The sequence below is a fragment of the Bubalus bubalis genome, chromosome 21 (assembly GCF_019923935.1).
Source record: "Bubalus bubalis isolate 160015118507 breed Murrah chromosome 21, NDDB_SH_1, whole genome shotgun sequence".
Classification (NCBI taxonomy): Eukaryota; Metazoa; Chordata; class Mammalia; order Artiodactyla; family Bovidae; genus Bubalus; species Bubalus bubalis.
Window position 1 is genome coordinate 49997015 of NC_059177.1, and position 25781 is coordinate 50022795.

At 59.6% G+C, this 25781-nt stretch overlaps 1 protein-coding gene across 2 annotated transcripts; it reads right to left on the reverse strand.

Moving 5' to 3' along the window:
- Positions 1-112: 112 nt before the first annotated feature.
- On the reverse strand, positions 113-23455 carry GNAI2 (G protein subunit alpha i2). Of its 2 annotated transcripts, none has more exons than XM_044934079.2 (9): positions 23205-23455; positions 9155-9197; positions 8768-8909; positions 8431-8591; positions 6074-6202; positions 5548-5677; positions 5309-5462; positions 4739-4953; positions 113-389 (listed from the first exon to the last, which is right to left on the reverse strand). In XM_044934079.2, the coding sequence occupies exons 1-8, from the start codon at positions 23320-23322 to the stop codon at positions 4763-4765; spliced, it is 1068 nt and encodes a 355-aa protein (XP_044790014.1). In that variant the 5' UTR covers positions 23323-23455; the 3' UTR covers positions 113-389; positions 4739-4762. The 2 variants fall into 2 exon arrangements, with proteins under 2 accessions (XP_044790014.1, XP_006053355.1); XM_006053293.4 differs by lacking the exon at positions 113-389 and adding an exon at positions 3044-4070.
- Positions 23456-25781: the final 2326 nt, after the last annotated feature.

Here is a 25781-nt window from a genome sequence, read left to right on the forward strand (position 1 = left end):
GAGGATGGGGGGTTGATGGAGAAGAGAGACTTCAGGTCCCTTCAGGCATCAGCCACTCAGGCCTTGACTCCCTCCACCCACAATGAGGTCAGAAAACAGGATAAATACCAAGGAATGTACAACTGATTTTTCTCTTAAAAAAGATCACCTGTGAGGCTGCATCTCCTGCAAGGGGGGGAATCAAAGCGGGGAAAAGAAAGAGAGCCATAGCCTTGACCTCTGACCCCCTAACACTAGAGCCCATCGCTGTGTGGTTAATGGAGGCGCTGTCTGGCTGGCAGCCAGGGACATACTTGCTGTCACACTGCTGCACACAGACCTCAGCTGACTTGAGGCTCTCCTTGGGGGCATGCAGGCTTCCCTTGTGGCTCAGCTGGTAAAGAATCCGCCTGCAATGCAGAAGACCTGGATTCGATCCCTGGGTTGGGAAGATCCCCTGGAGAAGGGAACAGATACCTACTCCAATATTCTGGCCTGGAGAGTTCCATGGACTGTATCGTCCATGGGGTCACAGAGACACGACTGAGCGACTTTCACTTTCACTTTTTCACTTTGGAGGCGTGTTAGGACCTGGCTTCCCCTCTCCGTGTTCAAGGGGGGTTGGGGGAATGCACAGCCCCACGGCAAGGATGAGGTCCCCTGGGATCTCTTTTAGGGCAACAGACCCAAGGATTGAGGTCAGTTGTATGGGAGTGGGCCAGGACCCAAAAGTCAGCCAAGAGATGTTGCCGCCCTGTCCCTGACACCCCAGGGCAACCAGGGTCTGGCTGGCCATGCCACAGGCCAGGGAGCTGGAGTCAGGACTTGTATTCTCCAGCCTTAATAGCTGGCTTGGCACTCTGGGTGGGGAGTGGGGGGATGATTCTGAGGGGAGTAGGATTTTCTGGAGGAAATCAGGAGCAGCTCTGGGGCTTCCCTGAACACGGCCAAGGGGTTATTCTAGGTCTTGGAAGCTCCTGCAGCCTCAGAGGCTCCAGTTCTAATGGGGCCTCCTCCCCTTTCTGCTCCTGGCATCTGGGCCTCCACCCACCTGCTGGGGGTGAGGGCTCCAGCCCAGGGGAGTTGGGAAGTGACTGCAGGCCTGGACTGGCTTCTCCCACAGGGTCTCCCTACATCCTTCAGACCTCTCTGACTCTCACAGCTTGTCTCTCTCTTCCCAGCTGTTTCCCCACCCACCCCATCAAAAAATGGGTTAAAAATAGTCTGCTACCACATCAGTAGTCTGAGCAACTATTTGGAATGGGACAGGCCCGCTGGGTGGTGGATGAGCCTTGTGGCAGTCCCCACTGACTGGAGACAGTCTGTGTCATACTGGGATCCATGGCTTGGTCTGGGAGCAGAAGCCTGGGTCCTCTGCCTGTCTAAAGGTCCTGAGCCTCATAGATGTAGCTGCCTATGGGTGGGGCCAGGAAGATGGGCTTTCTAAGGCTGGGAGAACTCCCGAAGACACACTGCCAAGGAGCACTGAATCTCTGGTTCTCCTTGCCCAGGGATGTAGGGTGGTTGGGGTCCAGTCCCGGACAGCTCTGGGTAATGGGGGGAATCCCTTGGAGTCAACTTTATGGAGTCCCTCCTGTTGAGGTATAGGACACCTGGGATGTATCATTCCCTGCCTACCGCCCCCCATGGCTGGGAATTTCCCAACCACTAAAGACAAGGATGAATTGAGAGGCTGCCCCCGGCAGTGCTGGGACAATGGAGCCTTATGCTCTCAAAATCTGAGCAGGGGTAGGAGGACCAAGGGCAGGTGGGGGCCCAGCTGCCTGCACCCAGGGAAGCACTGCTTGCCAGGACCCCACCCAGACCCACTGCCAAGCCGGGTACAAGGGGATCCTGGCTAGAATCCTGCATGGCCCACTCAGGGAGGGAGACATTGGGTTCATCAGGCAGACAATGCCAGCTCCTGAATGGTTCCTCTGTGCAGGGTTCCCCCTCAGGATGAAAGGAACTATCTCTGGCTCCCGTTTCCTGCTGGGCGGATATCAGGGCATCGGAACTCGCACTGCACCCCACCCGCTCATCTGGGGTTCAGCGAGGTCCAGGGCTGACTGCTGAAGGCAAGGGATCCAGGCTTGGGCGTGGGATTCTGTTCTAGTCAGTTGGTGCTCCCTAGCCCTCAGAGACAGGGATAACAGGAAAGGCCCGAGGGACCGGGGAGGGGTTGGGGGGTGCCGCTGAACTCCTTCCGAGGGGGGCGGCCACAGCCTCTCATCGCCTGCCAGGACTCAGGGGCCCGGAGGCCGAGAGGGGACTGGCAGGTGTGCGGAGGCGGGATCCCAGGTCCCCGGCCCTATCCTCCCACCCGCCCCGCCCTCCCCGCCTCGGAGGCGCCGACCCCGGCCCGGGCCGCTTTGTCCCGCCGCCGCCCTACAAAGCTGCCTTTGTGGCCCGCGGCCTCCGCAGGACCCGATGACGTCAGCCTCCGTGACCAGCCCGGCGGGGCCAAGCACGGACTGCCGCGCCCTCTGGCGGCCGAAGGTGGAAGAGCTCGTCTACGAGCCCCGCCCGACAGAGGCGGGCCTTTCATCGACCCACGGACTCAGCAGTCTCCCGGCTCCGCGGTGGTCCAGGGCAGAAAAAGTCTAGGGACCTTGCCTGGCTCTTGGGGCTCACCCACAGCCACTGTGGGTCACAGTCACCGTCATCTGCCGCTCCCTCCTCCAGCAACGCACGGGCACTTCCCATAGCTTCATGAAAGCCTCTGAGACTCACTGGACACTCCTCCTGCTCCCAGTGTGGAAGAATCCCTTAGGAAATGAGCTCCTTAAGAAATCGGCCCCACTGTTCCAGAAGGCTGCTCCGGACCCACGACTGCAGAGGCGCTAGGGGTCAAGGGGGAGACCTAGAGGCCCCAACACGTTAAGATGACTAGTCCAAGTGGGAAAACTGAAGCGATGGGTACTGGGCCTCAGTATGACCTGGCAGTTGAGTACCCAGGGCCTTGCCATCAGTGAGGACCCAGGGCCAGACCACTACCACCTTAGCACATCTAAGCCGGGGTCTCTGCTGCAGGAGAGAAGAATGCCAAGAAGGTCTTGGAATCTTTTTTTTTTTTTCTTTCTACGTTTTATTATTTCAAACCAGGTGAACAATTCCATAAAACATGTGAAAAAAGCAAGGAAGTGTTCAACGCTGAAGGACCCGGGCCTGGGGCGAGGGCATGAGGGGCATGGCCCCTCAGCAGGCAGCGGCGGTTCCTAGGTTAGCGCTAAGGAGCTACATTTAGGTTAATGGAGCCAGGGCCCAGGGCCACTGGGGTGGGGCCCTCAGTGATGTTGGCAGTTGTCTGGAACAGCCCTTGGAACCCAATTCTGTGGAGGGCAGGGTCAGGCTGCCACCCGCATAGGGGGCAACCAGCAGAGGGATGGGTGTAAACACGTAGACACACTCAAGGCACGGAATCACCGGAAAGGGGCTGGGTGGGTGCTGGTCAGGATCTGACAGTTTTAAATAGTTTTTTCTAAAAAGTTTTCTAGGTTTGCAGTTTTCTCTTTTTTTTTCCCCCCTTTGACTTTCTTTTTTTTTTAATAAAAAAAAAAAAAAGCTACGAGAATGAGCAAGTGGACTGTGGTCTTCAGGAATGGTGGCGTCTCACGCTTCTTGTGCTTTTTCCTTTGGGGCCTCCAAGTGGCTTGGGGCGGGGTTGGGGGGGGCAGGCTGTGGGGGTGGGCAGGAGGCTCCCTGTAAACATTTGGACTCGGGTTGGGTCAGGGGCTGGTGTTGGGCGAAGCCAGGGGTCCCAGGCTGGAGAAGTGGGTGCCCCTCCAAACACAGGCCGTGGGAGACTCAGCATGGGCTCCCCTCCCCCATCACAGAACAAAACAATGGTTAAAACCAGAATGGAGGCCAGAAGGGGCTATGGGCACTCCCTGCACCTGGGACAAGGGCAGGCTTCAAACAGGGAGGCCTGTGGCAGCCCCTCCCCCAAGTCTCTGGAGCTGAGGGTGGGACTGCGGGGAGCCAAGAACAGAGAGGAAAGAAGGGGAAAAGCGGCCAGGGGACAGGCGGGGAGCGTGGTCCTCTTGCCCCCATCTTCCTCAGGGGCTGGGGTAGCAGAGTCGGCGGTGGCCCTGGAGGTGGGGGACAGTCAGGGCGTGGGTCGGGAGGGAGGTAGCCAGTGTGGGTCTCTGTGCCCGCCTCCCTAGACGATGACCCTTCTCCAGTTTCCCCACCCACTTGTTACCAGGGACATGGTGGCCGATGTGTGTTGCTGGGTTACACACACACTGTAACCCCTGTTCAAGAATGAATGGGAGGGGAGACTGGAGCTCTGGGAGAGCCCTCCCCACCCACCGCTCCCAGGGCTGGTGAGGCCAGCCTCAGCCCCGGACCCTCAGCTGGGTCCAAGGGAAAGATGGCAGGGGTGAGCACGGAGCTGGTCGTGCTGAGTGGAGGGCGGCTGGGCCCCTTCTGTCATCTCGATCCTTCAGGCCAGGCCGGTGGCCTTGTGGGTGGGAACGTGAGTTTTCGCCAAGGAAAATGGGGACAGCCCTCCAGTTCTATCCCAGGACACAGCCCGGTGCTTCTACTGTCTGGACCGCTGGGCCTCCCTGTGCCCCGTCCTCAGTGCCCTACCCTGTCACCCTCCCGACTCAACACCCTGCACCCCCCATGCCCCGCGCCCTGGTCTTTCCCAGGGTCCGAGCTCGCCACCCCCTGCTGGACGCTCTGGCCCTCCCTGGCCCTTGGCCGGGCTCAGTGGCCCTCCCTGGCCCTCCCGGCCCGCCCCCCGGCTCACCATCCTGCCAGGCCCCGCTGCCCCTCAGAAGAGGCCGCAGTCCTTCAGGTTGTTCTTGATGATGACGTCGGTGACGGCGTCGAACACGAACTGCACGTTCTTGGTGTCGGTGGCGCACGTGAAGTGCGTGTAGATCTCCTTGGTGTCCTTGCGCTTGTTCAGGTCCTCGAACTTGCTCTGGATGTAGCTGGCTGCCTCGTCGTACTTGTTGGCCCCTGGGGGGGTAGGCAAAATGGTGAGGACTCATGCTACGTGTGCGGCAGGTGGGCCCACCCCACAAGTCCAGAGAGGGTTCTGTGCGTGTGAACCAATAAGCCTGGATGTGTGACAACGGTGAGAGTGCACAGGCACATGAGTGTGCAAAGAGGGGCACCTGATTGTGTGAGGGACGATGCCCAGTGACATGTATGGGGTACATGTCCGAGTATGTTAAAAAGGGCCCTGGGGTGTACAGACACAAGTGTGTAAGCTGTGTGTGAGTGTCCCACAGTTTACCCTCCTGTCCAGTGGGGGGCGCCCGTGGGCCACCTGGTCACCACCAGCTCCTCCCCAGAGGCCCAGACCCCACACCTGTATACTCAGGGAAGCAGATGGTCAGGGGGCTGTGTATGATCTTCTCCTCGAACAGGTCCTTCTTGTTGAGGAAGAGGATGATGGACGTGTCCGTGAACCACTTGTTGTTGCAGATACTGTCAAACAGCTTCATGCTCTCGTGCATGCGGTTCTGGGGGCAGGACAGCGCTTTCAGCACCAGCCACCCCCGACCCCTCACCCCGCCCTCCCTTCCCCGTGGTCCCTGGGCCTCTCACCATCTCCTCGTCCTCGGCTAGCACCAGGTCATAGGCGCTCAAAGCTACACAGAAGATGATGGCTGTGACGCCCTCAAAACAGTGAATCCACTTCTTTCGCTCCGACCGCTGACCGCCCACGTCAAACATCCTGCGGACACAGCGCCTTAGCTCCAGAAAAGGGAGTTCTGGGAGAAGCTCCCTGCCCCATTTCAGATTGACCGACTGAGGACAGAGGCCTGCTCAGGGTAAGGCAGCTGGCTCCATGGTATCACCCACACTGGCCCACTTTCCCCCGGTTCTGGCCCAGCGGAGTGAGTGAGGCTGGTCAGCAGGGCAGGTGGCTGCCACATGGGGCAGGGTCAGCAGAGGCTGTGAGCTGCTGGCCACTACACAGCCTTAAGGAACTCAGTGTGGGGCTGGGGGATCCCAGATGAACCCTCTTTCCCAGCACAGCCCTCAGCAGACCCCGATGTGAGGATCTCTCCCCGTCACCCCCAAGGCTGGCTGCTCCTGACCCTGTTCCCTAGCCCACAAGCTCGCTCACTTGAAGTGTAGGTCTTTGAAGGTGAAGTGCGTCTCCACGATGCCCGTGGTCTTCACTCGAGTCCGCAGCACGTCCTGCTGCGTAGGGATGTAGTCGCTCTGGGCGATGCGCTCCAGGTCGTTCAGGTAGCTGCAAAGAGGTATGGGGGCGGGGGGGCATCAGTGGGGGCCAACTGGCTCCTTGCCCTTCCATCCCTTTATTTCTCAGGCATAGCTTCTGACTCTTTATTATTTATTTTTAACTGAAGGATAATAGCTTTATAGTACGGAGAAGGCAATAGCACCCCACTCCAGTACTCTTGCCTGGAGAATCCCATGGACGGAGGAACCTGATGGGCTGCAGCCCATGGGGTCGCGAAGAGTTGGACACGACTGGGCAACTTCACTTTCACTTTTCACTTTCATGCACTGGAGAAGGAAATGGCAACCCACTCCAGTGTTCTTGCCTGGAGAATCCCAGGGACGGGGGAGCCTGGTGGGCTGCTGTCTATGGGGTCACACAGAGTCGGACACGACTGAAGCGACTTAGCAGCAGCAGTAGCAGCAGCTTTATAGTATCATGTTGGTTTCTAACAAACATCAACATGAATCAGCCATAGGTTTACCCGTGTCCCCTCCCACTTAACATCCCTCCCACCTCCCTCCCCATCCCACCCCTCTAGGTTGTTACCGAGCCCCCAGGTTTGAGTTCCCTGGGGTCTTACAGCAAATTCCCATTGGCTCTCTATTTTACATAGGCCCCTGACTCTTAACCCTTGCCTGCATTGCATTCACCGCTCAGCCAAGGGGCAACTCTTGAGGCCAGCCAGCCAAGCCCCAGCACCCAGGTCGGAGGCAGGCCTGCCCCACACAGGATCCAGGGTGGTGGAGTTGCAGGAGAGGGTGGTGGGAGAGGGCAAATTAGTCCTTTGGTGAGGGATGCAGGATGCTAATCGGCGCAATTACGGCACCCGCCGCAGAGCAGCCTGGCATGTCCCCTGACGCGGGGCTGGACAGGTTGAGGCCTGCCAGGCCCAGTGGGCTCTCTGCCCAGCGCCCAGTAAAATTTGGGCTCCTCAGGGGAAGGGCATAACCACTTGCTTGGCAGGGGTCCCAGGGGCTCCCCACTACCAGCTCTCTTAATTAGTATTAATGCCGCCCTGGCCTAGCCCTGAGACTAGCTCAGCTGCCTGCCTCAATATCCTTGCTGTGCCCTCAGGGTTCGGGTCCAGGCCTCCCAGTCACTGCCCAGGACCGATGTCTTGCTCTCGGGGCAGGGCTGCTGGGGCCAGCTCTTGGCTCCCCCACCGGCAGCTAGGCCAGAGGGAAATGACTTCAGAGACGCAGAGACCGAAAAGAAAAACAGGAAGGGCTATGGGGAACTGTGACGCATGTGCTGTGACCTGCAAACTCTACCCCGCGCCCTATGGAGAGCCTCCAGCCTCATGGTGAATTCCACACCAGTTCTTCCCTTGTCTGCTACCAGGGGGCTCACCCCAGGGACCCAGTGCCCCACGGCAGCCTTGTAGGATTGCTGCGAGGAGGGGCTGGAGGACCCCTGGACCCTGGAGTGTTCCAATCTGCTCCCCACCCCTGGGTGATTTCATTGTAGCATAAACCTGCCTGGGAGGGCAGGGCCCATGTTTACTGCTGAATCCCCACACCCAGAACAGCACTGGGCACGCAGTGGGTGCTTAATGTCTGGGGAATGAAGGACAGGGATGATACAGGAGTGGGAAGGGGCCAGAGGGTGGTCATAACCAGGCCCTCCTTGAGTATCCCACACCCTGAGATGACAGGGGTTGATAGGAGCCATCCATCCCTGCAGGCAAGACCCCAAAGCTCTGCTGGCACTGAGAGCTTTTGACTTCTGGGAGTAAACCCCCAGCCCCTCCACCCCACCATGTGTGGCTGTGACTCCGCAGGTCCTATGGGGGGCGTGCTCTCACAAGGGCATTCAGGCCGCTGCAGGGAGGGTGGGAGGCTGTCCACGTGACTAGGGCAAGGCTCAGAAATCATGGCCAGGCGAGACCGGCCTCCCACCCAGCTTCGGGGAGGTCCAACAGCCCCTCTCTGGGTGGGCTCAGGATGGGAAGTGCAGTGAGAGTGGGAAAGCTGCTCAGAGGGACTGCCTTAGGCAGAAGTAGGAGGCGGGAGGTGAGAGTGCAGGGCCCGCAGCCTATCTGGGGGCCCATCCAGAGCCCGTGGATGTCCCCCCACATCCTTCTTCCAGGCCAAACCCCAAACCACCAAGACCCTGGCTGACAGCGCAGAGACTCGTCCTATCTTTCTGAGGGTGCTCAGGCCCTCTGGCTCAGGCTATAGTCCAGGTCTCCCCCTCCTCCACTGCCAGCCCGGCCCCGTGGAGGGAGTACTCACTAGGCGGCAGAGTCGTTGAGCTGGTACTCCCGCGAGCGGCCAAAGCAGGCCTGCACCCCGTGGTCAGCCCAGAGTCTCCGGATGACGCCGGACAGATCCTCAGGCAGCACGCCCTGCTCCTCAGCCGTGCACGACAGTGCGAACAGCTGCCTGGCGTCATCCTGGGCACAGCGGTGAGCGGTCAGTGCGTTGCAGGAGCACAAGGCCACCCCACCGGTCAGAGGCAGGGAGGAGGCCTCCGGAATGGGGCCCAGACTGGGGTGTTCTCAGCTCCCCCGGCACAAGGCTTGCCCTGAAGTGTTATGGGAGGCAGGCAGGGGTTGGGGAGTCCACATACCGCGCGGGAGGGGTCGGCAAAGTCAATCTGCAGATTGCCCATGGCTTTGACAATGGCCATGATGGACTGGATGGTGTTGCTGTAGACGACCGCCCGGTACTGTCGGCACTCCTCCTCCGAGTAGCCATCCTCGTGGATGATCCTGGCAGCCAGGGGGCCGGGGTTAGGGTGTACCGGGCACGGGGACCCCCACATGGGCGTCTGGAGCTACGGGGGCCTGCAGTAGCTACTTCAGACAGGAGGAGACTGCCTCTGAACCACTGGGGAGCAGAGGATGAATGTGGCCTCTGGCAAAGTGCTGGGCCCATCCCTGGGGGCAGTACAGACCCCGAGGAAGAAGACGGGAAACCAAGGTTTGCCATCCGTCTCCCCACACACAGCACTTACTTCATCTGCTTGACAATGGTGCTCTTCCCTGACTCCCCAGCACCTGGAACAAAGGACACAGTGGGTCAGGGAGCAGGGCCAGGGGGGACACAGAGGCCAGCAAGTAGTGGCCCGGCCATGTGGCCAGGGAGGCAGGACCCATCCTTTCCATCAGTTGCAGATGGAAGCAGTCAGGCCTGGTGGGCAGCAGAGCTACCAGGGGTGCGGCTGGCAGGGCCACGGGGGTGAAGGCAACCTAGGCCACCCAGACCCCATGGGGGACTCACTGCAGGCCCTGGCTTCCCACAAGGTCTGTTGCTCAACATGGCTCCCCACTGCCCTGGCTGAGTCCAGGGGCTTTGGCTGAAGACCTGAGGCTCAGCAGTCACCCTGTCGTTCTCGCACACGCAGGCTCGCCACTCCACGGCCAGTGCTCCCCAACGTGGCACTGGGTCATAGCTGGCAGAGGAGCCCTGCTTACTCTTCTCCCTACACCGTGAGCTGCAGCTGCCATGGGGCCTGGATCCGGGCATGGCATCATACCCCTGCCTTCCAGCCAAGGCCCAGCACCCTGCCTGCTGGGCCGAGGTCTACCCTAAGCAGGTAAGACACCAGGACCTGGGGGACAGGCAGTGTCACATACACACATGTACTGACTCATGATGCTTCTTCTCCAGCCTGGCAAAGCCCTATCCTGTATTTCTCTTCGACCAGTGCTGAGGAATTTGCTGCCACTCTCTCTGGTGACTGTCAGGGCAGCCCCACAAAACAGGTACTATTTCTCCCATTTTACAGATGCAGACACTGAGGCTCAGAAAAGTCTTGGCCCAAGACCATGCAGCCAGGATTCAGAAGAGCAAGGAGGTATGTAGGATGATGAGGCCTGACCTGCCCAGCCCTACTCAAAATGTGGCTCAGATCTTGCAGGACAATGTCTTGGGTTTGTTTTTTTTTAAACAAACAGCTTCCCGGGCTCCATCCCAGACACAAAGCCAGATCTCAAGGGGTGCAGCCCAGAAACCTGCATTCCCCAGGGAGTGTGTGCAGGGAAGTATGAGACCAGGAAGGCCACTTCTCTCCTGGCTAGGGGTGGGGACAGGGCCTTACTGCTTCCCTTTTGCCGAGCGCACCTCACCTGGGCCCAGCTTTCTCCCAGCCTTTGCCCAGACTGCACCCTCTGCTCTGCCCCAGCACTGTCAGGCACTACCTCTTGCCAACTCCAGTTCTTTGCCAAGGAGTTCTCTCTGCCGGGCATACCTGCCCAGTGTCCCACCTACACGTGTCCCAGCCCTCCTGATCACTGTGGTGGGTCTGTCCCTCTGACCAGCTCAGCAGGGTGGGTGGTGGGGTCTGTGGGGGAAGTCACCTTTGGGAACTCTCGGCCCCCGTATATCCCTCAGGGATGGTTAAGAACCTCAGAGGATGAGGGGGCTAACACACAAACTGCCATGAGCAGCGTGAATGTCAGCAATGATGATCTCAGCACGGCCGTGAATCATGCCCCCTACATGTCAGTCACTATTCTAAGACTATCCCGTTCGCTAGGTGGTCTCACAGCAAGCCCCGGGTGTAAGTCAGCTTTACCCTCATCTCCACCTCACAAATGAGTAAACTGGAGGATTTCCCTGGCGGTCCAGTGGTTTAAAACTCCACGCTTCCAATGCAGGGGGCATGGGTTTGAACCCTGGTCGGGGAACTAAGGTTCCATATGCTGTGGGACACGGCCAAAACATTTTTTTAAAAAAAGGTGGTGGGGGGGGAAACTGAGAGACACTGCTGTCATGGTTACAGCCCCTCTGCATGTGGCCCACCTTGCCTCCTAGCACTGTCCCATGTGCCCAGGGAGCTTCAGGTCCGAGTCTCCACACTGCCCTCCAAGCAGCATTAGACCCTGCTTGCCAACTCCGGGTCTTTGCCCACCTGCATCCATCCTACCTCCCACCCCAGATCCACACTGACCAAGAGAAATTGAGGTGTGGCTTGCGGCCACAAGCCAGGAGCCTCTGTGAGGAGGCTTCACAAATGCCGCCCGGAATCACTGGGCTTCTCTGACCATCCCAGGCCTGCTTCCCAGGATCGGGGAGCGCTGCAGGGGGAGCAGCACAAATAGGCAGGCTCTGGGCAGGCTGGGGTGTGAACTCCTCTACTGGTCTGACCCCTGGACACTGGAGGCCCCAGGCCTAGTGTATTTCCCCGGGGCGTGGGCTGTGGTCAGGGGCAGCATTCCTCTCCATAGGGCTGGCAGGGGAACGGCCAGGACAGGACCCCTCACTTAACACTCCCCACCTCTGGAGTGGGCCCAAGGGGAGAGGGCCTGAGAAGGCCCAGTGGTAACGCCGAATCACGGAGGCTCTTCCCCCAAGGCCCAGAACATCCACGGGGCAGGGGGGACAGCGCTGGACTGGGTCACCACGAATGAGGGCCAGGTGACACCTGGTTGTCCTTCCCAACTAGTCACTTGCTCCCAGAGAGCAGGAGGGAGGGTGGACAGCCTGGGGCAAAGACCCAGGAGCTTCGAGTCCCAGCCAGGACTGGGGGCCCAGTGTAGGAGCGGAGGCCGAGGGCATGAAGTGATGGGTCACATCGATCACGCTGTCCTCAGGTGATCCGAGACTCAGAGTGGGCAGCTCTCCGGGGCACAGGGGACCTCAGGTGGGGGTGATTTGGGGACCACTGTGCACCTGAGGCATCAGTCTCCTTGTCTAGTCCTGTGATTACTCTCTTGGTAAAAGGCGTGGACCACTCTGTGACTCTGCCCAGAGATAAGGACGCCAGCACAAACTTGCTTTGCATCGGATTTTCCTAGCAGCAGTGGACCGGGCAGACCTTGAGGGCCCTTTCCCTGTCCCCCTTGAGCTTCAGTCTCGCTTCTTCTCCCTTCGAAGAATAGGACATAGTCTTTGCCCCCAGCAAGGGACAGATAGACAAAGTCACAGAGCCCCCATCCTTGGACCCAGAACAGTCCCTTTGTCTTTCCCACAGCTGTGACTCAAAGAGGGAAGGAGTTAAGTGGCAGGACAAGGACGTGGTGCTGGCAGCCAAGCAGAGAGCAGGGGAGAACACCAGGACAGAATCACAGGTGTGGCCCAGGAGGAGCTACAGTGGATCATGGGGGTTGGGGGCAGAGTTGGGTGGAGCCATGGGCTCTATCCAGTTGGACACCCTGATTCTCAGGCAGCCCACAAGCGAGGTGTCCTAGGAGTTCCGTTTCCATTGGCGCCTGATGATGCTTCCCTATTAGATAGGCTGGCACTTGGCCCGGAATTTGCTTGTACCTTGCTGATCCCAGGCACCCAGTTCTGCCCATCCAGCCCTGCACCTTGCCTTCAGAGAAGGGGACGTCACTAGCTCTATCCAGATTGCTGTAGAGGTGCTGGGGTTGGGGGTGGGGGATTCAGCCAGAAGAAGGCAGCAGGAGTCTTGTACCCACGGTGGGCCCACCAGGCGCTCCTTTCTCCAGCTGAGTGGGACCAGAGGGACCTACAGAGGATCCCTGCAGTGCCCTCAGTGTTCCCACTGGGCCATACCTCTTCCCACCACCAAGGAAGAAGCCTCTGCAGCCCTTGCCCCGGGGCGCAGCTGCAGGGCCCCCAGCGGGCAGGCGGTAATCGCCGAGATGTGCAGGGTAACAGTGGCTGCCCTGCACTGGAACATCTGCTTCCACTCTGGGAGCCCTGGGCCCCAGCCGAGGAGGGAAGAGACGGGGGCGGGGGGGTGGGGACGGGAAGAACGGCTCCACCTGCCTGAACGAGGCCGGCAGGGCCTCTGCGGGCAAGACAGGGCCCCCGGTCCAATGGCATGATGCTGATCCCAAGCCCCTGCATCGAGTTTCTGTTGTAGTCTATGTTGAAGCCTCTACCTCCCAGACCTGGCTTTGTCCTGCTGGGAGGCCCTGACTTGCCGCTTTCCTCTCTGGCCCCACGTTCCCTTCTGCAGAAGCCGCAAAGCCTTAAAAGGCCAGCCAGCCCATGTCACGTTTTCAGCTCCTCTCCCAGAGGGAGGTCCAGACCTACCACAGCCCTGGTGCCCACCTCGATCCTCCCCGAGATCTCCAAAAACGGCTGCCTGATCCTGCCCTGGCTCTGGCACCTCATCTGTGCAACAGGATACCACGAGTATCTCATCCTAGGAGACGGGTGAGTGCCCGGCACACGGCGAGTGTTGAGATCAAAGTTATTATCGCTGTTTTCTTTTACCCTTCAGAAGAGGACAGAGTTCCCCAAACCTCTCATTTCCTGCAACCCAGTGACCACGCTGCATAGGTCACTGCAACCACAGCGTGCAGAGGAGCCTGCCGCGGCCATCTCATTTTGAAGGCGTTGCTGATGCTTTCAGACAAAAGCACAGCCCAGGGCAGTGACCAGGGGTTTGAGAGGCTGACTCAGCAGTGGTGGTGGTTCCCTGCTGGGACTTGTGTAACCTGGGACTGGAGTCAGAGCCACGCACTCCTTTGCTGGCTTTCTGCTCTCAGTTCGTCACTTCCCCTCCACACAACCTGGCACTCCTACCCGGGCAGGGTACTCCTTCCCGCCCAGCATGGCTCACTGCAGACACCGCTCCCTGGCTCTCTCTGCATCCTGAAGGCTGGGGAGCAGGGCTCCCTGCAGACGCCCTCGAGCTGGTGGGCTCCCCAGGAACATGTGGGGCCGGGGCAAGCTGCCAGCTGACGTGGCAGGCCTGAAGGCAGAGATTCTCAGAAGCAGCCGTGGCTCGGACCACAGGGTAGACGTGGGGAGCAGCCCAGCTCAAACCCACAGCCGGGGCCCGCCCCCCACTGCGGCCCTCCCAACACAGCTCCCCGCCCCCATCACTGGCCTACCCTGGTGGGCCGCTGGGGGAAAGTCGGGATGCACCCTGGGAAGCCCACCCCAAAGGCGGCCCTGGCACCACCTCCCACTCTCATCTCAGGAAGGTGCCACGTCTCCAGACTCCAGCCCAGCCCGCCGTTTCTGGGCTCCCCCTGCTGCCGCCCCGCCCCGCCCCGCTCCGCCCCTGCAGCCTTAGGGTCCCCGGCCCGCCACCACCAGGGGGAGCCCGGCGGCCAGGGACCCAGTGGAGGAGGTGGGGGTTGGGCGGCGCAGAGGAGCGTTTGTTTCTGGAAAGCGGCGGCGGCAGCGAGGGGCAGCTGGGGGAGGTGCCTCACCCACGGCCCCCTCCCGAGCCTGGGAAGCCCTCGGCCAGCAGAGACTCGGCACACAAGGGAACAATGGGGACGGCGGAGGGCCCCACCAGACAAAGGCCCTCCAAGCCCCGCCCCTGGCGTCTCTTCCTTCCTCCAGGTGCTGCGCTTCACTCCCTCCAAGGAGGCTCGGCAGGGGGCTGGCATGGGGGTGGGAGGAGGGTCTTGGACGGACCCCGTGTGACACCCCCACCCACATGTGTGACCTCGCCTTCCTCCAGGTGCCCCAGCAAAGCCGGAACCTCCCTCCCTCCAGTCTCTGCCGCTTGGGAAGCCTCCAGCGGCTTCCTGACGCCCATCAGGGCAGCACTAAGGACCAGGGCCTGGCCAAGTCTTTGCTCTTCGGTGCAAAGGAAACAGGCCTCAGATTCTCCCAGGCACGGAGAGGGATTTTCCAGGGCAGGGCTGTGTCTCCTGCAGTGGGGCCCTGCCCACCGTAGAAAGGGAAACTGAGGCACTGGGTAAGGAAGGCCACGCTGGAGGAGAGGAGGCCCTGAGACCTGCTCCTCACTGGCCACTGAGGCTGCATCCGGGTTTCACCCTCCACTGCCAGGCACTGCTAGATGGGGCCCAGGTGGTACACGGAGCCAGGCCATTTGGCACAGCCCTCTTCCTGATGCTTCTTCACTGGAGGAAATCACCTTGCTCTTTTCAAAGAGTCTGAATCACTGTGGTAGACCTGGGGTGAGATGCCCATGTCTGGGCCTCATGTCCCCATCTGCAAAATGTACTCCTTAACGAGTGTGCCAGGCGCAACGCCCGCCTTGAACAGCCTCCTTTGGGTCTTCACACCCACCCCAAACTCCACCCGGGGTCCAGCCCAAGTGGGCAGTTTGTGTGCCCACAAGCCAGGAGCCAGGCTTGAGAAGCGTGACGTCACGGGACCCAGCACTGGGCACAGAGAGGGGCGGCCAGCCTCAGGTCACACAGTGAGGAAGGTGGGGGAGAGGGCACTCTGGGACCTGGAGTCTGGACTGGCCATGAGGGTACCACGTTTGTTCAGCTTTGTGTTTGGCCTTGATGCTTCTGCCGCTTCTGTTCTTGTTCTCTCCTAGGTCCTTTAGACTCCGCAGTTCCCTAGGGCCTGGCCTGACAAGCCAGAGCAGAACCCTGGGAACTCCACGGGGAAGGGCAAGGCAACTGAACTTTGGATTTCGGAGGCCAAGAAGGATGAGGGCCAGCTGTGGTCTTCCCATGCTGTGGCCAGCCCACACCATGGACACATGAGTCGCCATACAGGAGCCCACCGCAGCCTTTGCTCTTAGTGGGGACCCTCAGCAGGACCACTCTTCCCTTCTCCTCATCTGGACAAGCCCCAGTCTCCAGACCAGGCTCAGGGCCCCCCACACCGCACCCTGACAGCCTCCGAGCTTCCTCAGGCTGGGACTTAGTCCTCTTAAGCCAAGGGGTTGTGGGAGGCACAAACATGTTAGGGGAAAAGCAAAACACTAAGATGCCTGAGTGTTCCTGTGAGGGGACACAGGCTAGGAGGGGAAGTGGGAAGCAAAAATAGGGGCACCTCTATTAGGACGAGGTCACCCCATGGCCACACAGCAGATTTCTGGCTTTAAGCAGGAAAAAGATTCACGCACAGTCTTGGGTCCCACTATCTAGAATAGATGGTCCCCTTAGAGTCCCCTAAAAGAAGAATCGAGGCCCTCAGGCATATGCAGGACACAAGTACACCCAAAGCATCTGCCTGTCACCCTGACTGAGCAATACTTGCCAACTGGGCACAGACTCCTGTGGGGTGACAACAGTTGGGGACAGGTGCTCAGAGTCACCACCTGGGTTGTCCTTTGGTATCTCCACTTACTGGGTAAGTCACATGATGTTCCCGACCCTCAGTTTCTGCATCAGTGAAATGGGTATGTCAGTCCCAGTTCCACAGGGTTAAACACGAAGAGACCAGCCCTATGCAATGGTCACAGCTCAATCCAAGGCACCTACTATTATCACCGGAGGGGAAACTGAGGCCCAGTGAAGGCACCCACTACCCAGGCCCAGTGGGTAGTGGCGTGGGGGAAATCCTTAGGCTGGATCAAGGGCCCTTCTGTCTACCTCCAGGCAGGGGAAACCCAGAGTGAGCTAATCCCAGGGCTCCTGCTCCATTTCCGGGCATTCATCTGGGCCTGCAGCCGGCCTTCCGGCTTTGGAGGGCAATGGCTGCTCGGGAACATGGGAGCAGCCCTCTGCTTTCCTGCTGCCCCCCCACCCCACCCCGCCGGCGTCCCTCTCCCAGCCACCACTTCCTGTGGTCAAAGGAGGGGCCTGGAATCCTTCTCAGAGGCACCACCTTCTCTGAGATCCTGGGCCCAGTGGCCACTGGGGCAGGACAAGGGACAGAACTGTCTGGATTGACTCCAACCCGGGGACTACCAGAAGGGGCAGCCCACGGGGGCCCCGCACAGGTGGGGCTCACCTTCTAAAGCCCCCCGCGTTGACCTGCCTCACACTCCCCACCCCAGTGCACAGTGTGAGCGGCTCTCTGGCCTCTTCCTCTTTTGGGCTCCTCCTCCTCCAGCTTCTTCCTCCTTTTCCTCTGGTGTGGACACCACTTCCCCGAGTGGCCCAGCCCTGCCGTGCAGACTTCACCACCCCTCCTCCAACCCTGGGACTCGGTACCCGCTGCCATCAATACACGCCCCCCGCCCCCCCCTCCACCAAACCGGAGATTCTGAGGCTGTAGTAGCCTTGGCACCCCAGGGTTCTCTGAGCCACAAGGACACCCTTCTCAGCACAAACCTTGTATGATCCCACCTTTAGGCTTTGGCTCAAACGGGCCTGGCATTTACTGCCAAGCCTTGAAAGTGTACACAGGAGGCCAACACTGAAGGGCCAGCCCAGGTTAGAGAATGTGTGGCTGCTATTCCAGGGAGACTATTCCCCCAGCTACCAAGATGATCAGAGCCCCAAGGTGCAGCCTAAGGGTGAGGGTGGAGTGTTTGGGGTTTAGTAAGAACAAGAGCTCAGGGGAGAGAGGCTGGGTGGGGCTGGGCAGAGGAGCCCCACCCTGCACCTGTGGCTGACGGAGAAGCTGTCTGCGAGTATCAGGTACTAGGCCATCATCAGGGGGGCCCAGTCCTTTGCCCTCCCAGGGCCTTCTGAGGCAGGGCACATCAGTGGTGGCCTGCCAGAACCCGTTAACCCCTTTCCTCCACTGACCTTTTAGGTTAGGACTCCTGCCCCCGAGATAGTGGGAAGATGAGATTAGAAGCTGGCCTGGGTCCTGCCTTGGAGACAGTACTCAGGCTCTGGGTTGGACTGTCTCATCCTCTGCTGGGGATGTGGGAGGCCAAGTCCTTGGTCCCTCAGATGCTAAGAGCTTAAGTGGACAAAGCTTCCTCCATCCTGTTCCTGCCTAAAGAATGGGTGGCTTTTAGAGATGGAGACAGAGAGCCAGGGATGGAGATCAAGGACAGGGTGTACAGGACCTGTGTGCCCCCGCCTGTGGCCCAAGCTGCTGCAAGTGCCAGCCCTTGCACCGCTGGAGCCTGGGACCTCGCTGGGATCCCATCAGGTCCCACCCCCAGCACTACCTGCGGTCACTTGCTGGGTTGCTGTTAGCAGGATTAGGATATCTATGATGCTAGCCAATGACCCTGCAGCTCAGGCCAGCCCAGGGCCAACCCAAAGAGGCCCTTGACTGTGCCAGTCCCCATCTGGCAGCACAGGCTCCAGCTCAAGCACAGTGGGTGGCTCAACGCCGCCTCAGGGTCTGGCATGGAAGCCTGAGCTCCCCAGCTGGCCTCACTTCCACCTCCAGCCACAGGGCCAGGCATTCCCTCTGTCCCCACCACCTGCTCTGCTCTCTGTCTTGGGGTGCTCCAACCCCCACCCCTCCTGGGATGTCTTCAGCTGAGCTCCAGGGTCACTTCCTTTGCAAAACTGCCCCATTCACCCAGTCTCCCAGCTCAGGGGTAGCCCCTGAAGGACCCAGCTTCACTCCTATCCTAGAGGTACAACTGCTTTCGTTGGCTGCACCAACACTGGGGTCACAGGCAGGGGCTGAGCCCAGGGGGACTGGGAAGGCAGAGGGGGAGTCAGAAACGGTTTAGACCCCCTACTCACTCCCTAGCTTGGGAACCCCAGCAGTGAAGCTACTGACTCCCGAAGACAAAGCCTGGCCTCGCCTGGGGGAGGGGTGGGAAGAAGAGACTCACAGGCTCAAGCTGCCCCGCCCCCCATTCAAGTGCTAATGAGCTCCAGCCGGATGGCGGGAGGGATAGAAGGTGGTGGGGCGAACAGGGAAGCTGGAGGCCGGCCTGGGTACCAGCCCACTTGGTACCCCAGGGCCCTGCCACACCCCCAACCCTAAGCCCCCCCAGGAAGGTAGCTCAGCCCCCAGAGATTGGGCGCAAGGTCCCCAGGGCAGTGGGTCACTCCAGATACCACCAAATACCTACAAGTCTCAACCTCTCACTTGCTGAGAGCAGCGGCCCAAGGGCAAGGGTCAGGGTTCCCAGGGCCTCCATACTAAGGCTAGGCAGCCTGAGCTGGGGAGATTCCTCCCCATCAAACTCTCAGCTCTGCAGGAGTCAGCGGGGTGGGGGTGGGGGGGGGGTCCCTCTCCTGTTCTCACACCCACAGGTCTTGGTATACCATCCCCACAACACGTATGGCTGCAGGCAGGCACCCCATCCCAGGTTGTGGATGGAGAGCAGAGCATCTACCAGGATTTCACCTGTAGCTGGGGTTCTCAGCCGGTGCACTAGGTGGAGCAGGGATCTGAACCTAGGTTTGTGTGATGCCCTCAGGAGGGTGAGCCCTCCTCCCCTCCAGGCCAGGCCTTCCTACTTCAGAACCCTTGCTGAGTGGGTCCCTCTGCCCCCAGTGCCTGACCCTGGCAAATACTGCTAATTTTTCAAGCCAACTCAGAGGACCCCTTCCCAGGAAGGACTACTCCCCCACCCCCAAAATTCACCCGCAACACTAGACTCTACCCATTACCCAGCCAGCCAGGATCCCAGGCTAGCCCTTCCCACTAACTCCTGCTACACCAAGCCCCAAGCAACAGCTTGAGAATTCCATATCCCTGTTCAGGGATGTGTGCAAATAGTTTCATTCTTTCCACACACACTTAATAGGCATCTACGGTGTGCCAGGCCCCTTGTGAGAGACAGAAAGGACTAACATCACAAAACTCCCTTCCTTTCATTTGATAAATCTCACTGAGCCCCTCAATGTCCAGTTTCCACACGGGCCAGGCCAAGAACTCCCACAGTACTGTTCTGGTCTGAGCCCCATGGCTGTGGGGCAGCTCCAGCCCTAAGAGCTAGACAGGCTCTACTGCAGCAGCAGAGAGAGCAGGCCTGCAACAGTCTCCAAACAGTCTGAGCTAAAAGGAAGAATGCAAAGCCGGTTTTCCCACATGAATAGCTAGAGTCCCTACTATGTGATCTGCAGGGAGTGGATAAGGACTGTCTCTGCAGCCTGGCTCAGTCGGCAAAGGATCTGCCTCGGATGCCGGAGACCTGAGTTGGATCCTTGAGTGGGGAAGATCCCCTGCAGAAGGAAATGGTATTCTTGCTTAGAGAATTCCATGGACAGAGGCAACTGGTGGCCCGCAGCCCATGGACTTGCAAAGAGTCAGACACGACTGAGTGACTGAGCATGCACTGAGGTGCCAGCAGAGCGTGATGAGACCACAAGGAAACAGCTTGAATTCCCTCAGTCTCTCCTTGAGTCCTGGTCATTGGCCTTACATAGTCCTTGCCACCTGCCCATGATATGGCAGGCAATGGCTCACTGATCGCTATCTTACTCCTCCATCTACCCATGTCCAAGACCAAGTTCACACCAGTAGCGCTCCTTTCATTCAACAAACAGACAACAGTTCCCAGGCTCCATGCTTGGCATAGAAGGCTCACAAATGAACAGGACACAGTCCTGCTCCAGTCGTGGGGGAGGGCAGTTGTGACACAGACAACTACCTCGCTCTAATGGAGTGGCATGGGGGTGGGGGGGTTAGAGGAGGTGCTTTACCAGCCTTCGAGAAGGGGGTCAGGAAGGATCCTGGGAGGTGATCCCTGGGCAGAGTCTTGAAGAACAATCAAGTAGGAGTGAAATGGGGGGAAAGTACATCAAGTGAAGGGAACAGATGCCAAGTCCCTGGGGCAAGAGGAAACTGTTGTATTTATACCATGAAGCCTTCCTGGAGCCATCTCTCCTTTCTCTGTAGACTGCCCACAAAAGCTCAAACAAATCAGTCACCCCTAAACACACACTCTGGCTTACTTTACCCAAAGTGCCCACGCCGAGGCCCCAGATTCTACCAGGGGATAGCTGGTCAATCAAGCTGAACTGGGTGGGGGTGGGGGTATCTCTGAAGTAGAGCTGGTATCAGCAGCCCTGCTCCCCCAACCCAGCTGCCAGGGAACACCCTCTCCCCAGTGTGTACCACATCTGCCTTTGCCCCGGCGACGGACAGTGACTATGCCCGCCGGCTGGCAGAGCTACCCAGGACAGGAAGGAGCCAGTATGCGGGTGGGGCAGCAGGCGTGGTTGGGCTGGGAGGGAAGGCTGGCAACTGCCCAGCCCGAGTCCCGTTGCCTGGACAGAGTCTTTCCGCTACGTGGGACAGGCGCCCAGCTCTCTGAAGCTGCCTCAGCTGGGCTCCCATCACCTTCCCTGTAACTGGACAGGCAAAGGACAGCCAGCCGGGACCCTTCTCCAGGCAGTCTGGACAGACTGAGTCCTCAATTTCAGGCAAAGTTTGGTCTCCCAGCCCCTTACAGTGAGTGCGTCCTCTGCAGGGTCTTAGCCCCCACTCCCTATCCTGGGCATGGCACTCCTCTGGCCCAAACTCAGGAAGCCCATTTCACAGTGGAAGCAAAGGCCAGAAGGACAGGATGCTGAGACGGACTTCCCAGCCTACAAAGTTTCGAGCATTTCTAGGATACCCTGTACCCCTGGTTGCTGCCAGCTTAGTATGAGAGGGGTTGCCAGTCCCAAAACCTGAGCCGGGCTCCAAGACTGGTGGGATGGAGTCAGCATAGAGAACCAGGCCAGGGGCCCTGTGTGCCCCAGCCCCACATCTCTTCGGGCACCATCGTAACTGTGATTGGCCTGGGAAGGGGCTGGCTAGTGACCCCCTGGCTGGGCACTGGGAGGCAGCAATATCCGAAGCACCCTTCCCAGGCCCAGCGGGCAGCATCGATGGGCATTCCGCCGCGTCGACACCCACTCGCTGCCGCTGCCGCACTCGCAGCAGAGACAGGAAGAGGCAAGCGCCCAACGCAAAACAGCCCAGGAGGCTGGGCCGCCGCCCCTTCCCGCCCCTTCTCTTCCTCCCCGCAGCGGCAGCGGATGCCATTTTGAAACCTCCGGGGCTGTGCCCCTGAGGCCAGGCCCCCAGGGACAGTCAACAGATGGGCCGAGGACGGAAAACACGCTGTCCCCTCGGCCACACGCTCAGCATGAAAAGCCCCACTTTTCGCAGCCTGGGGACCCCAGAGCAGCTCCGGGGCTGAGGGGCCACACCCCCCCACATCCGTAGTCCAGCCCCCAACACTGCCGCGAGAGCCTCCTTTCCCACTAGGTTTGAACTCCACCCCACCCCCAATCAGGCTGCCACTGGGCGCACCACACCTGCTCCCAATGAGAGGCTGGACTGGGGCAACTACCAGGCCCCCAGCCCCTGCACAAGTCCACTTCAGATGCCCACCCCCTAGCAGGCCCCCCACTACTCAACCAACTAGTCCACCACTCCCCCCTCGCAGGGCCTCAAGGTCCGATAGGCCCACCCACTCTCAGAAGCCACATCCTAGGCCTTTGGGCCCAGAAAGGGTGCGGGAAGCCCAGCAGCCGTCAGCGGCTCTCCTTGGCCCGCCCGCCCGCCGGGGGCAGCAATATGTCGGCTGTCTCACCACTTCCACTTCCCCCCACCCCTCAAGCAGCCACCATCTTTCCTGGCCTTGGAGCCGACGCAACCCAAACTCCTCCACACTCCCTCCTAACCCCAGATCCCCGCCTCGCTGGCCCAGACAGGGCTTAGAAACTGGGAAACAGATAGCCAGCAGAACTCCCGGGGCAGCTTGAGGCCTGGTCCCCTTCCCCAACATGACCAGCGGAGCCCTTAGGGGGTCTGGAGCCAGTCCTTTCAGTCCAGCCCACCTGGTGCAGGAGGCGGGTGGGGAAATCTGGAGAAGGCTAGTGTGGGAGAGAAATTAAGAGCAGGGGAGCAGAGGGTTTGAGAGATGCATGCAAAGAGGGAGCTGGTGGGCCAGATGCCAGGAGCAGGGGTCTCTAAGGGTTTGGGGGCTCTGACTGGAAGGTGATCTCCTAAGCAGTCATTCCACTTGAGAGGTGCAAACCAAAATTCCACCTGAGAAGTCCCTTGGGATCAAGGTGCACAGGTGGAGGATTCAGGGTCCAGAGTAGCGATGGGGCACAGAATGGGAAGGAGGGAGGGAGTGGGGGCCTGGGAGGGGCCCTGGAGATACTCAGGCCCAATAGGAATAAGGGGAGAAGTGAGGGAACAGGTGGTGCCTGAAGGTGGGGGCCGAATGGGATGGTAGGGGGTTGGGTAAAGTCTAGGGAAGTATGGAAAGACAGGCAGGGGGCTCTGAGGGTCTGTCAGGTTGGACAGTAAGAGTGGGCGGTCAAGCAGAGTTCTGGGCAGCGGGTGTTGGGGCACTGGTGGCTGTACTTGGGGTTTGGGCTCTGGGATGAGTTGAAGATGGGACCTATGGGCTACGGATCAGAAGTCTCGGCCAACCCAGAGTTTTGATCCATTTTTTTTTGTTATGTCCTTGCCGGGCGGGTCTAGGGGGTTCAAGTCCAGGTGTGGGGATCCAGGCTGAGTCTGGGAGTTCGAAGCCCTAGTCCTCAGGCCAAAGCTGGGGATTTGGGCGGGGAATCGAGGGGTCCCAGCGTAGGGCGCGGCCTCACCCAAGAGCAGCAACTTCACCTCCCGCGCCGCCTTCTCGCCGTCTTCCCGCAGGTTTTTGTCGATCATCTTGGAGCGCTCGGCCGCCGCCTTGTCCTCGGCGCTCACGGTGCAGCCCATCCCGCCGTCCGCCGGCCCGGCCGCTGCCCGGCCCCCACAAGGCCCCGGCCCGGCTCGGCCCCGCCCGACCCCACTCCGCTCACGCCGCCGGCCCTCAGCGGGTAGCTCCCGAGTCGGCAGTTCCGAGCGTCTGCGGGCGGTGCCTTCCAGGCCGCCGCGCACCGACGGCAGGGCGGGCCGGGGGTGGGGCCGGAGCGAGTCAGGCCTGGGACTGGGCCGGGGCAGGGCCGGAGGCGGGACCACAGGAGATCTGGGGCCGCTGATTGGCTCGAGGGCGGAACGAAGGCGAAGTTAGGCTCAGCCCAAGCTCGGCCCGGGCTGGAGGCGGAGCCACGCCGAGGGAGAGCTGCAGGGGTTGAGCCTAGCCCAGAAGGACTGGGCGGAGGGCGGGCTGCAGGCGGGGCCGGGCTCCGATTGGGTGCGGAGCGCCCGGAGCCCCGTTGCTCGACGGCGGGGGCGGGCAGATCTCGTAGCCTGAGGACCGGGATCCGGTGCACCTCAGGGGCCGAGCAGGAACCAGTCCTCTGAGTTGGGCGAGCAGAGAAGGCGTGTCTTAAAGTTAATGAACCCAATAAACTTGTCTCGGGATCCACAGAATCCCGGAGGCTCTCCGGACTGCTTTCTTCTTCTTAAAGCGGTTTTGACCCCCACCTCTGTCTTTTGAAGTTAAAAAAGAAAAAATTCTATTGCCACCTCAATGCCTTTGCCCAGGCTGTCTCCCTCAGTTGGGGGTAACTTCTCTAACCATCCAAGAGTTATCTTTCTCTGATCCTCTAGAAGGGAGCCATTCATCAGGGAGCCATTCTGGGCTCCAACCTGGGACCCAGCAACCATGAACAAGGAAGAGAAAGAGAAAAAGGTGCCACCAGACTTCTGGAAACATAAGTGGCCATGATCTTATGGCCTGTCATTACTGGACAGTGGCTGCAATCCCATGGCTGGACAAAGGTGGGGGGGGGGGGCAGGTAGCAGCATTTCTAGCAGGACATTTCAGTCTTTCTGACTCTCTTCTCCATAAGAAGCCCACAGCCCTGACCTCTATTGGACCGTTAAAAAGTCTGCCAAGGGTTACCCAGGAAGGTGTCCTGTGTGTCTTGAGCTGGGGAGGGCCCAGTCCAAAGACAAGGAAAGTCCACGAAGCCAGGAAGCGAGCTGGCCAGCAATGGTTGGCCACCCGCAGTCCCCTGTTTAGCACAGACTCCCTCCTTACCACCTTGACACACATCTTGTTTCCGCTCCCAGTTCTCAAGCTGTCCGCTCTCCCTGGAATGTCTGGGTATCCCTATTTGAATGGCTCCCCTGTTGAGGAAGCATTGGCCTGTAAATCCTCAAATGGTTCCCCCAGGACTCTCTCCCGCCTGGAATCAAAGCTCAGGCAGGCCCTGCTACAAGCACGCAGCAAACCTGTTGAAAACACACAATACCCACCCAGGGACACAGACGTTCTGAGATACACTCTATACATCCATACATAGGCTCAACCTCCAAAATGCTTTAAATCCACAGAACACATTGTAAACATGGATACACACAGTCGAGAACACAGCCTGTCCACAAAGGCTACAAACCCAGCTCCAAGGCAGGCCTCTTCCCCCAACAGCCCCGCCCCTCACTTGAGAGCTGATCCTCCCTCCTCAGGCCTCCCCAGCCTGCTCCTAGCAACAGCCAACAGCTCTTGCAGTTGCCAGGCAACAGGAGAACCTGTCAGCCCCTGGGAGGCCAGGCTCACCAGAGGTGGGCAGACACGGACCCCAATCAATGGAGGCCAGGCAGGACAGGGCCACTGGGAGGCATGGCCCCCTCGCCCCAAGTCAGTTCCTGTGGTATTTGTACCAGTTAGTCCCTCCTTTCAAGTGCTCTTCCTAGAGTCCAGCGACCCCTACATCCAGTGCTCCTGGCTGCTCCCTCCCTGTCTCCATGAGGGCCCCAGGGCTACTGGAAAGAAGCCCCCCTTTGCTCCTCCCGTCACATACCACTCCTGGGGCTCAGAACCCCACAGCACCATCTCCAGCCCAGCTTCTCCCTGAATCACCAGCCCCATGTTCACCACTGCTCTGAAGCCCAGTCATTTCAAGTACCCCCAATAATCCCTATTCCTGGGCTTTCCACCTTGTGGCCTGTTGACCAGCCAGAGCCATGATCCTTCCTCTACATCCCTACATCCTGTCAGTTTCTTCCCTTCCTTTCCTCCTTAACTCCCACTCAAATATGGCCCCATTGTTCCTTATTCTAGGCCTCCAGCCTTCTCCCTGGCTCTCCAGTTTCCTCTACATGGCAGTCAAGGGAATCCTGCTCAAAGAAGCCACATCACCGTCTTGCACACAAACCTTCTGTGGCTCCCCAGTACCCTGAGGATAAACCCCATGCACATTGCTTTGGACCATGCAGGGGCAGAAGCCCAACAGTGGTGGCTGACAGCAAGGACTCTCTGAGCAGCAGTCTGCAAACTGGCTGGCTGC